At 52.8% G+C, this 12686-nt stretch overlaps 1 protein-coding gene across 2 annotated transcripts in view; it reads right to left on the bottom strand.

Annotated features, from left to right (window-relative positions):
* ADRB2 (adrenoceptor beta 2) overlaps positions 1 to 12282 on the bottom strand; it is a 38126-nt gene extending 25844 nt beyond the window's left edge. The window contains exon 1 of one of the 2 annotated variants that reach the window (XR_012662077.1): positions 10707 to 12282. Coding sequence is in view for 1 of the 2 variants with exons in the window: in XM_075102014.1 (XP_074958115.1) it covers positions 10928 to 12101 (1174 nt within the window). In the remaining variant the exon portion in view is untranslated. The remainder of the gene's footprint in view (positions 1 to 10706) is intronic. The other variant, XM_075102014.1, reaches the window with a different exon arrangement.
* Between the last annotated feature and the right edge of the window lie 404 nt (positions 12283 to 12686).

Here is a 12686-nt window from a genome sequence, read left to right as displayed (position 1 = left end):
TTTCTGTCTCTCCTGGCCAACATCCACAAGTCATGCTTAGAAATCACAGCCCTCCCTGACCTGGCCCTGTTGCCACTGTGTCTGGGTCTGAGGCTAATCACGCCACAGCTCTGTGCCCTGACCTTTCCTTTCTGGGAACAGCACATGACCCTCGCTTCCCATCACTTGACTCTTGCCCATTGCCATGGGAGAGGCAGCCCAGCCAGAGCAGCCCAGCACCCTGCCCCTCTCCCTGCCTCCTCCTGTCCCTGCCAGCCCAGCGTGGCAGCAGCTGGTGTGTCATCACCTCTTGTGCTGGGAAGGGATGCCTGCAACTGTCCCTTACAGTCTGCTAGCAAACGTCAGCTGGGGGCCTGCAAAGGAGGGGCTGCGACTGCAGGAGGAACAGCCTGTACATTGTCCTGCTGCCAGACACAGGAAGATGTTCATTCAGGGCTGGATGACTCTCCTGGAGGGGTTTCCATGCTATAAATAGGTACCCTGAGGATCCCCATTTAAGAAGGGTCTTTCTCAACAGCAGGGAGCCCTGGAGGGATGAGGAACCACAGAGCCACCTTTTAAATGAGCTGAACAAATCATGCTATGCAGTTACTGAGGAATGGCCTTCTTGTTCTGAGCCACAAAATGTCTTTCTGTGGTTCTGCTCCTGCTTTTTCCTCCTCCCATGTGTCTCCCCCATACAGCTCCCCTTTGCCTCAGCTGCTGTGCTGAAGTGATAATGAATTAAATCCAATAGCTGTGGATTGTGCCCCCAGCTTAGTGCCTTCCCTGCTTCCATATCTATAACTGTATAAGCTTGTACTCTGTATCTCTATATTTGTATCTCAGCTGGAGACAAAAGGACCTCCAGGTTTGGGTGGGACTCGCCTTCATTGCCTCTTCACTGCCACCACTACTGATATTGCTCAGGACCCCATCTCCCACAGCCGGGAGTGTGCTAACATTTCAGTTATACAAAACCCTGGCAAGTTCACAAATTGTTGCACTTTCATGAAGCTGAAAAGAAGAAGAGGACAACCTGTGCTTGCCAGAATACAAGGGGAGGGGTGTCTCTAAGCCACAGCACTTCAAAGGGTTGGTCCTGGTTAAAGGCAGGTCCTTACCAGCACCCATCGCAACCCAAAGCAAAATGCCATCCAAGGTAAGACACTGCTTTCATATCTGTGTTAGAAAAATTTGTCATGCTGAGTTACATCTCCCCCTCCAGCTCAGCCATGAAAGCATCTTTCTTCCTCTCCCACCTTCCGCACCAAAGACCTCTGGAATCAGACACTGACCCTGCTACAAGTAGGCTTTCAAGTTTTAATGCAGAGAGTGGATTGAGTCCCTGTCACGACTGATTTCATGAGTTACCTTCCAGCTTACACCACTGTATATGGCACTGCGATCCAGCTTAACAAGAGCACAGGAACAGAGTAACACATATCCCAACAGAAAATCTGTGATCTGATGGTTTACTGTGCAGGTGTCTTTCAAATATGGCAAGCTGGGTGGAAAGAGGTACTTCCTGAACTGGGCTAACTTACACAGAGCCTAGCAAGACACAGGGGCAGGAGAGGCGTCACAGGGCCCAGCACAGCAAATCCCCTGAGAAATCATCCTAAAACCCAGCCTAGAAAGTCAAAATCTCTCCTTATTGAATTCTGGGCTATGATGAGCGTGTTTCTTATCTGAGAATGAGGGAACTGTTTCTTTCTCCTTTTCAGCTACAAATCTGTTTGTACAGTCCTTTGCACTCAGGTGCTCTGAACTCCAGCTTTTGAGCCTAACTTGTCTCTATAAAGAAGATCCCGTCCTCAGCCAGACTCGTGTTGAGGCAGAGTATCACAGTATTATCTGGGTTACAATGAGGTATCACAAAAGACTTACAGTCTAGGGCGATACGGATTTATTTCAGCATCATTCTCTTGTGCGAGGCTGGCCTCCATGCTGACACGCTTCCTCTCTGAAAACACCAACAGCAACGTCCTCTTATTTTGGTGAGACACGGACCTTGGCCAAGGTCCCAAGCAGAGGGCTGGAAAAGGCAGGTGACAGCCTGCCCCTCATCCCACTCATTCCCAAGCAAAACAACCAGGTGAGATGAATGGAGAGTAAGAAAACATCTGAACAGTGAGGAAACATTCTCCAGTGAACAGATACCTACGCAGCTCCTCCACCCTGGTCCCCTGCACATAGATATATCAGGGCTTCCACTACCGCTGTGGCACGCAGACACATTTCGTTTCTCTACTATGTGTGTATCATAAAATCAGCATCTCTGTCACCGAGACATTTGCTTTCCTACAGAAACTTATCTAGGGCTTCTGCTCCAGTTTTTCTCAGGAAAAACGGCCACTCGTTTCCAGACATGAGACCAATACAACAGGATGGGAATTTCAGGCTTTGGACCTGGGACTCTGCAACCCCATGGATATTTTGCACTGTTTTTGAAGGCTGCTTCAAGGCTGACTAACCAATTTGCTATCCACACGCTGCAGCCCATGGGACCTCCATCCAACAGCCACTAAGGAGTATAACAGCCTGACAGGGACCCATCATGGTAGATAGCATTTGATCTGATGCCAGCAGGCTTGGGAGGCAGGAAGAGCAGCATGGCTTTGGGGGCAATAAGAAATTCTTTCTGCAGTGTGGTTCTTGCTTAGGCTGATGGTTGCAAAATATCAAGATGAGGGCAGTCCCCACCCAGGGATGAACAAGCATTTCCTTCAGCCAGGGAGGAAAATAGATTAAGGAGCCATTTTTCACACTCGCGTATACTTAAGAGGAAAAAATATTTACATGATGGAGAAAGTACTTGGCAGGGGCCTCTCAGAGGCTGTTTGCTGTTTATGCATTTCTTGGGACTGGGCTGAGGCTGCGGAGCTCAGCAGTGGAGCCTGAATCTCCCCAAGCTGCCGAGGAGGTGGTGGAGTGGGGAGCTGCATTCTGACTGTCTCTAGGGCTGGTGAGAGATCCTCTTGCCATTGTTCCTGTTGCCTACGCCTACAATGAAGTCATGCCTGTGAGACTGAAGGTAGCTCTGGCAGTGGCCACTGTCGTTTCCTAATGTCTTTCCTTTGGCATCACTGGAAGACTAGTGCCAGGAGCCAAAGTTGCTGTGAAGTAGGGACTGGCTCTAAAGCACCTCTTAGGATCAAGCACCTTTCCATAGGATGGGATATAAAACGTTCCCCAGTCTGAACATCACATTTTAACTGCAGTGGGGGGAGCCAGATAGCAGCTGAAGCTCCCCCCCCAACAGATGCTGAAGGTCTGACTCTGATTCCCTCTTGAGGACCCCTGCAGCCAGCAACAGCTTGTATTTGTAGCTGGTGCTCTCTACCCCTTGAAAGCAGAAAGTTACAAACCCATACATTATTATCATTTAGGCATCTGCCATGTTTTGGAAGAGCCTTCCCATCCAAGCTGCACAATGACTCCCTGCTGTTGTTTCTGGAAAGGAGAAGCCTCAGAATGTGCATGGCACACACAGGCCTCTGCTGCCAAGACTTTCATCATGGTCTTAAGTGGCGTAAGGAATGCAAAATCTTGTCATTGCAACACACTCGGCTGGGATCCTGCTCACATGAACCATAGTCTTTCTTCACCCTCACCTGAAGCAGTAACAGCACCAGGACAAGAGGGCTGGGCAATGGGTAACAGAGAACAGGCCAGGAGACTGGGATAGTTTTCCAAAGATTCCCCCTAGAAGCTTTTCCAATCCTAATTAGGAGATAAAGCAACCTGGGACAGACAGAAGCAACCTACCACACTGTGCTCCTGTTACCCCCATTCCTGCAGGGCAATTCACCCCATTACCAGCCCAAGCTCCAAACCAGCACAGCTGGAGAAGCTGCAGCATGGTGTTTGCACTGTGCTGAGCCAGGACTACAGAGACCTGCTGAGGTGTGTGGTGCTTATCCCAGGTGAGGTAAGACCTTGCTCAGACAGCAGAGAGGGAGCAGAGTCGTTATTCAGTACTGCTGCAAGGCCAGCGTGGGGGCTTGCATCTGGGCTGGAGCAGAGCAGAGACAGAACTAGGCTTTATGGACAAGCCCTGCATACATTTTGCAGTGTTTCACCTTTCCCATCCCAATCGTCTCTGCACTGGACGTCTGTGTTCCCTCCCAGTCCCAGGGAATGCTGGCACCGGTGACCAGCAACAGATGACTGAAGCCCCGAGCTGTACTGGTCCGTGCTTCTGCAGCAGCCCTGCTCTGCCACAGCAGCACAGGAGACATCCAAGACTGCCACTGTTTCAAGTCCAAACAGGCAGAACAACAGGAGAATTTTTAAAAGCGACTTTGCCTGTGAACCCTGACATAACCAGAGAAGTCCTTTTACGGCGAGGTGCTGAGCACCCACAACTTCCTTACTGTTTCCAGGGCTCAAAGCGCTGCATAAGCTAATGTAATTATCATCCACTCGAGGAGGCTGTGTGTGCCTCCCCACCAGCATCAGGCTATTCAGCTGTTGGGTTTTTTTTTTTATGAGCCCTGAAGGATTCACTGGAAGAGACTTGGAGAGTATGGGGAAATAGAGCCAGCAAAACAGCTTTAAGCAAGGACACTTGACTACAAGCATACTATAAAAACTCTTTATTTAAAAACACAATGTCAATCAATAAGACCTGCAATAAATACTTGAACATCTGAACATACAGATCTTCATCTATGCATCTACCTAGCACAACATATCACAGATCTATATATCGCTGTATGTAGATAATGGAGATACATATACACACATATACATACATATATCTAAATATATATGCACCTGTGCAAAAATGACCTTACTAAGGACAGTAAACAAGTAAATAATTCCCAATCAACTGTTGCTGGCACTGGCAATATTGCACCGAAATTCAGTTGTATGCTCCTGCCGTTAGGAAGATGGGAAAACAGGAGAAAAACTGAAATTGCATGCATGGAGAAGCAGCAAATCCACTTTTTTTGGTGATGAATAACATTTGTAGAGGATCAATGCCCCCTGAAATACCCTGCTTGATTCATCACCCTTACACATAGCAATTCCAGCAGATAACCACTGCCAAATCCAGGTGAATCAGGGTTGTGTCCTGCTCTTACAACACTTACCAGGAGAGATAACCTCCTTCCAAGTTCTGTGTAAACTCCAGTTTTGAGTGTGCACTGCTCTGTCTAGACCCAGGTTGTGTCCCTAAGACCACAGGGGAGCATCTGTGCTCCTGACCAAGCTGTCTGTATTTTGTTCTGTGTCAGGCAAACATGAGCCCCAGTCCTTCTGCTGAGGATAGAAGAGGGAGCAGTTGTGCACAGGGTCTGCCAGTGCCACCAGCTGCAGCTTGGGCCCTTGAGGGACAGCTGTAGTACATCTCCCAGGAGGCAGCACTGGGTGAAATATTGCTGCCCTACTCTGTAATATGACAAAAAGCATCTACAGGACCCCATGGATGCCCATGCAGCTGGTCACACCACAGGAATGTCTCTGGTAAGAGGATGTAGCTACCTGAGCTGCCAAATGACAGTAACCTCACAGCCCAGTATGTGTGTTCATTGCAAAATGTTCTCTTTGCCCCTAGGAAGAAAGGTTAGCACTAATGCTTGCTTTCAAAACAGCTCCAATAAAAGAATAAGAGGGAAGAAATGCTCAGGCTGCTGGGTTCAAGTCTCAAAGAGCCAAGCTTTCACACTGAAAGAGACCTTGTTGCACTGGGAGGAGATGCCAGAAGGTAGCTGTGGTCCTGCTCATGGACCTGAGAAACTAAGCACAAGTGTAAAAACAGTGATGAAAGAAACCTTAATTCTTGCAAAACACTAGCCTTGGGGAGCCTGGGGTCACACCACCTCTCTGCTGAGAGCAACATCCAAGGCCAGGGTGGCTTTTCGAAACTGCTCTTGCTCATGTGAACCTGAAGAACCACCAAGGGTACCATGCATGCTGCGAACCTGAAGTGCAGGCACAGATACTGCCTTACAAGTTGGCAAAAAATGTGGGTCAGACGAGGTATGAGGTGCTTCACCAGGGCTGGATCATTCTGCAGAGGCAGCTAGGGAAGGGGAAGACTGGGGTGATGCTGGTGAGAAGACCAGCAGGCACCTTCCCCAGCTCCCCCTTTCCATCCTCACTGCCCAGGGACACAGCCAGGCACTGCCATGGCCAGTCAGGAAATTTTGCTTCACTGCTGCTTTTAGAAATACAGCACTTTCTAACAGCTGACAGAGCAGAGACGGGAACATGCAAGATAGGACATCCTCCCTCCTGCCAGAGAAATTAACATGCTCATAAACCCATCTCCTTGGGAAATGGATTCATCACATCAGTGACAACAAACACTCAGAGGCAGAGGACTGGCAAAGGGAGGGACAAAAGCCCTTTCCTCAGCCAGTGAGGGTGTTTGAGACTCCTGGCAGCCAGGAGCATAGTAATATCAGAAGGGCAGGAGGTGCTGGGAGATAGATCACAGCCTGCTGTTTACTCCTAGCCAGCTCTGTCAATACCCTCCCCTCTACAACAAAAATACGTCCCTTATAGTAAATAAACACATAAATAACCCCTTTGAAAAGCCCAGCATCTGTGACGTGGGAGAGATGAAGAGCACGTTGTGTGCCTGCTCACACATCCGCTCCTGCTCCAGAGGGGCCGAGCTCTCCTTTCTACGCTACTAATCCCTGGCCTATTTTCAAATATTTGGGTGCATTTGGTAACTTAAGTATCTTCCCTCCCTCTCTGCCATACCCACTACCTTGGCAGCGTCCTTAGGCTGGGGTCCCACCTTCCCCTGAACCACAGGGGAGGTCACCAGGTGTGGACCTGGCTCCACAGGTGAGGCCAAGATCCACATGCCCACCCTGACATCCCACAGCAATGTGATATGCACTGATGGGCAATGCTGCATGTTAGGAATTGCTGAACAATGCGGGGTATGAGGCACTTTGGGAATGGCCAGTCCTCAAGAGATGCTCAAGTTGAGCGCCCAGTGGGGATCTGCACCCAGACTGCATCCCCTCTGCCAGCTCCCCTTGTACTTCCACACCTCCCCAGTGCCAGGGCAAGCATCAGGTTATATTTCAACGCCTGGGCTTCCCAGAAAGCAAAAGCTCTCCAGGAATGCTCCCAAGAGGCAAAGGACTGACATAACTCAGCAGCTCTCGACACTCTGCCTGTTTTAGAGGACAGAGCAAAGACAGCCTCTGATGTGGGAACTACAGCAGCCCGAATCACAAGCAGAACCTACAGCAAGGACAGTATTTTGTAACAACCCAAAAGCTGCATTTGTGATGCTCATCTTGACTAAAACTTTAAAAACAATAACAACCTATTTGGCCAAAGTGGCTAAAAGCAGTGAAAATACCACAAAGCTCCAGTTAGCTGTATACACCCTGACCCCGGGAGGTGGTGAGTATCCCACCAGTGCTCTACCCACCTTTGTGGCAGTGGCGTAAGGACCAAACCACAGAAGGTAGCCTGGTGTTTGCAGTAAGAATTTGGTATTTTGTCACAGTGATTTTCCTCAAATGAAGTCACTGCTGCGTTTATCAGATATATTTAACCTGAGCCAACTCTCTGCTAGTGTAAAATCCTAAGTACTATAAAGTCAGTTTAAGCAGTTAGTGTCCTGACATCAATGTTCCATTTTTTAATGCCTTTTTATTACAAAATATTTTTAACAGGCCAACAGATTCCTTTACACAGCTTTTCTTTTTCAGCCATGGAACAGGAAAGGTTTATCAGGTTCAGCTTTGGTGGTGTCATAATATTTTTTCTCCAACATTTCTCTTTTGATTCCAGCTCTTCCCAGAACCACGCAGTTCATATTTCACCAGTTTTACTAATGTTGCCTCAGAGGAAAGATATCAGTTTTTCAACACTTAGACTTCACTGCAAGCCTGAGGTTTCCTAACACTGTAGCAGAGCATTGGAGTACCAAGGTCAACCGCACAGTGCAAACAGCCCAACATCCCCTGTCCCTTTGACATCCATGTACTCTGGATGCTGTAGTGGTTCTGCAATTAGCCACTTGCTCATCTCTCAGCTTTGACTACATACAGCCACAACATCTGAAGCATGAACATAGCCAACCAAATAGAGCAGTTATTTGGACAAAGTCCTGGTCTACCACATGTGCTACTGAAATGCAAATACTTAATAATAGTAAAAATACAGACAGCAACTGGTGTGTGGACACTGGATTTCTTTCTTGTTGGAGGCTCCTGTCCCAAAGCCAGTGGGAGTTTGGCTGCTGAGTCTACTAGAGGCTGGCCTGACCCCGAGTCAGGAGTTGGCTATCACTGTAGGACACCTCTTCCCTCTGTGTCCTTGCTACCTGCTAACCTATGCTGCCTCTGGGTGTTGCAAAATACAGCAGGTGACTGGCAAGATTAAAAATGCAGGAGATATGACACAGGAGGTATTGATCGCTACAACCAAGCGGTTGATTTTCACTTCACCCTGAATGCTACATAATAATTACGGCCCGCACCGAGCTAAAGTGCATCTCTAGCTGGAGTGTGTGTACCTTCACAGCACACCAGCCTCTTGCATTTCAATCGTTGTGCAGTATGAAGCCATCAGCACCTGACTGCCAGTCCTGGTCCCACGTGGGGTCTCCCCCTGCTCAGACAGCCTGTTAATGTTTATCTGAGGACCAAATGTTTTTGCAGAGCTGGGGCCTCACACACCGCACCATGCCATCGCACCCCTCCTTTGCTCACGTAGCTCACACTCAAAGGACTTCAGGAGCTGCTGACAACCCCACCAAGGCAGCGGGTGAGGGCACCGACAGGCACAGGCATCAAAGCAGACAGCAAGAAGCAGGAGAGAAGGGCTCTCCGGCACATTCCCTGTCTCTGCTGTAGTGCTGAGCTGGAAAGGCGGTGAGTGGAGCTGAGCCAGCACCTGTCACAGGGCTAGGGGAGGAGAGTGCTCTTACAGCTGTTTCTCCTTCCCAGCACCCTCTCCAAGCAGAATCAGGACCATTTTGGGAAAGAGAGAAAGGAGTGCTAGGAGCTTCTCCACCCAGACCCACAAAAGCCACGTTGGGCCCACAAGGGGGGTAAGAGCTCAAGGAAGCGTTGGTGGTTGCCCTCCACCTTGCAGCAGCCACAGAAGAGACCAGCAGCAATTCCCCCCCCGCGACCCTACACTGCCGTTCCAGGAGGGGGTCCCCTCCAGCCCTCCCTGGGGCTGCCCCTTTCAGTACCAGCGCTTGGGGCAAGTCCTTCTCGGGGCAGCCAAGAGAGCCGAGACCACACAGGGACTGCAAAGAGGTGTCGGCAGTGAGAAGCGCTGCTCCATTCCCCCTCCCAGCCTCCGTCCTCCCAGCTTCCTTGCAGCACTGCCCCAAACCCCTTCTGCCACCTGCAGCGGGGGGTACCAGCACTGGGGCACCCAGCTCCGGGTCACCCCAGGTAGCTGGTCACCCCACTGCTCTGCAAAGCCAGCTCTGCCGGGGAAGCGCCGATCTCCAAACTGACCGCGACACGTCCCCAGCAGCAGCGCAAGGAAAGCCCCCGAGGCACAGGGCAGGTGCGTGGAACTGGGGGCGGGGGGGGGGGGAGAAGAGCCCGCACACATGCAGTGCCCGAGCATCCGAGCATCCCCCCCCCGGGACACCACGGCCTCACGGAGCGCCCGTACCTCCCGTGAGCACCGTTCGGTCCCACCCCACCCCCCCCGCCCCAGTTCTCCCGACTGTTTCTGAAAACACCCAGTCGCCTCTTCCCTCCGGCTGGGGACTTTCAGAGAGCAACCGCGCGGCAGCAGTGCCACCCTGTCCCCGTCCCTGTCCCCGTCCCGGGTCGTCCCGCAGCCCACACCTGCCTGCCCGTGTCTGCCGCCTCCCTGACAGCCCTCCGCGCCCGCCGCCAGCTCTTGCGACCCGGGAACGAAATGCAAAGCCTGCCGCAAGGCGAAAAATAAATCCAAACCAACCCTCAACAAACAACCAAACAAACCAACCCCCAGCCGTCCCGCGGCCAGAGCTGGGCTTCCAGTCAGCCACAGAAAATAAAATATCTCCTTCCTTCCCACCTCCTCGGCCTCACTGTCATTTAAGACTTGAAGTTAAAACAAACCGGGCAGTTTAAAATGCTTCGGTTGGAGCCTCAACAAAAGGATGGTGTGTGGTTGTAACAGCGTGTCCACAGCGTGTCAGCCAATTTCCCTGTACCACATTCCTGAGTCCCACAGTCACAGTCCCACATTCTAGGCAAATAGTCCATTTATTTCTATTATTATTGTTTCAGCAAAAAGTCCTATAGAGCTTGGCGGAAAATGGGGGGGGGGGGGGGGGGAAGCATTCGACTCTGGGCGTTCTTTAAAGTGTCCCACTGACGGCAGATGCAACCCAGCCCTGCCGAGCCGCGCTCAGCCCCGCTCGGAGCATCCCCTCCCCGGGGAGATTGTCGCAGGGTGCCACCTCCGCACAGTCCCCTGGGCCGGACACCACTGGCACCGCCGCCCGAGGCTGTCCTCCCGGCCCGGGGGGGTGCGTCCCACGGGCAGTGGCTCGGTCATGAGAAGGGAACCGGGGAGACCCCGACCCCGCTCCCGCCGCCCCGACAGCAGCGAGGACATGAGGTAGTTCAACACCGGCCGCGGCCCGGAAGCTCCTCCGGGGACAAGCTTTCTGCACCGCCTTAAATTCCGCTCCCCACCCCCGCTCAAGGGACCCAGGGTTGTGCCCCAAACAGGTAGAGAACAAACAGCCCCGCCCGACCCTGCTCGGGGCAACCCCCCACCTGTTTCCAGAAGGTTTGCCGAGTTTTGGGTTCCTTGCAGCCATTAGATTTTAGGTGTGCTCTAGAAAAGGATCGTTGTTGTTATCACCATTATTATTATTATTATCATTGTTATTATTGTTATTATTACTGGGGGCGTTGTTTTTCCTTAGAGAGAAGGGCTCCTCTTTACCACCAGTGAAAGCCCATCACATCTCGAAGCTACCCGCTAGGCACAGTACCTTTGCAGTGCAAAAAGTCCTCAGGATGAGGGAAGGAGCCCTCCTCACAGAGCAACTCGCAGGTTTTATCTGATGTCGGGGGGTAGCTGTTGTCCTCCTCGTTGTAGTCGCTCTTGCCATTGCTATTTGAGTAGCCATTTGCATACATCTTCAGGGTGGACCTGCGGAGGCACAGGAGCTCCTGGAAGGCATACCTGAAGTCCGGGCTCCGGCAGTAGATCAAAGGGTTGAAGGCAGAGTTGACATAACCCAGCCAGTTCAAGAGGATGTACATGTACTTGGGTATGATGTCGTCCTGGATGACGTGCACAATGTTGACAATAAAGAAGGGCAGCCAGCACAGTGTGAAGGTGCCCATGATGATGCCCAGGGTCTTGAGGGCCTTGTGCTCCTTCAGGAAGAACTTGGAGGAACGGCGGTGCCCAGGTCCCCCTTTCTGCTCCTGCTCCTTGTTCTGGGTGTGAAACCTCCCCTCGCTCCTGTCTATCTTCTGCAACTGCTTCTTGGCCACCTGGAAGACCCTGGCATACACAAATACCATGACCACAAGCGGCAGGTAGAAGGAGATGATGGAGGAGGCAATGGCATAGGCTTGGTTGGTGAAGAAGTCACAACATGTGTCCTTCTCATAGCACAGGATGGCCTCATCACGGTCTGCCCGGTACCAGTGCATTTGGATGGGCAAGAAGGAGGTGAGTGCTGAGACCACCCACACCACGAGGATGACCATTCGTGCCTTGCTCTTGGTCAGCAGACTCTGGTACTTGAAAGGGGAGGTGATAGCAAAGTACCGGTCCACAGCAATGACGCAGAGGGTCTCGATGCTGGCTGTGACGCAGAGCACATCCAGGGAGGTCCAGAACTCGCACCAGAAGTTCCCGAACTTCCACATCTCCATGATGATGTGGCTGGCGCCGAAGGGCACCACGGCCAGCCCCATCACCAGGTCAGCACAGGCCAGCGAGGTGATGAAGTAGTTGGTGACAGTCTGCAGGCGCTGGAACCGGGCAATGGCTGTAATGACCAGCACGTTGCCGAAGACGATGGCCAGCACGATCACCGACATAAGGATCCCCATGCCCACCATCCACACGTCCCGTGAGAGCGTGGGGTCGGTGGCGCTCTGGTTGGCGCTGACATTGCCGCTGGGCAGGTGGGGGTCTTCCACCCCCATGGCGCCCCAGCAGCCCCCCCGGGCCGGCAGCAGAGGCTCAGTTTTGCCTAGGGCTCCTCCGCGGCAACGCTGCACCGGGCGCCGCGCATAAGGGGGGCCGCGGGGGGGTGGGGACCGCGGGGGGGGGGGGGGGGGGGGGGGGGGCTCCCGCTGTGCGTGCCTGGGACCGGTCCCGTCCCGCTCCCCCAACCCGTTAGGCGCCGCCGAGCTTATAGCGACACCCGCCGTGACATCAGCCCGCCGCAGCCAATGGCAGCCCGCGCCGCGCCCCGCGCGCACCTCGCCCCCACCGCCTGCCCCACGCGTGTCCCCGCCCCGCGCAGTCCCGCCGCCCGCGCCTGCTGCGACAGAGCCGCCTCCCCGCGTCCCGCCTGCGCTCCCCGCCCCGCAGCCACCCGTGCTCCGGACGTCCTCCGCCCTCCGCGCCGTGCCCGCGCCCCCTCCCCGCCCGCGTGTTTTCCCCGCCACAGGGTGTCCCTGTGCTTTTCACCCTACGTGCGCCCCCGTGCGCTGCCTGCTGTCTCCCCAGGCTTTCCGCCCACGAGTGCCACGCTCCCTGCTCCAGGGTGTTTCCAGGACACATGG

This window comes from Phalacrocorax aristotelis, chromosome 8 (assembly GCF_949628215.1).
Source record: "Phalacrocorax aristotelis chromosome 8, bGulAri2.1, whole genome shotgun sequence".
In the NCBI taxonomy this organism is placed as follows: domain Eukaryota; kingdom Metazoa; phylum Chordata; class Aves; order Suliformes; family Phalacrocoracidae; genus Phalacrocorax; species Phalacrocorax aristotelis.
This window is presented reverse-complemented; position numbering and strand designations above follow the sequence as displayed.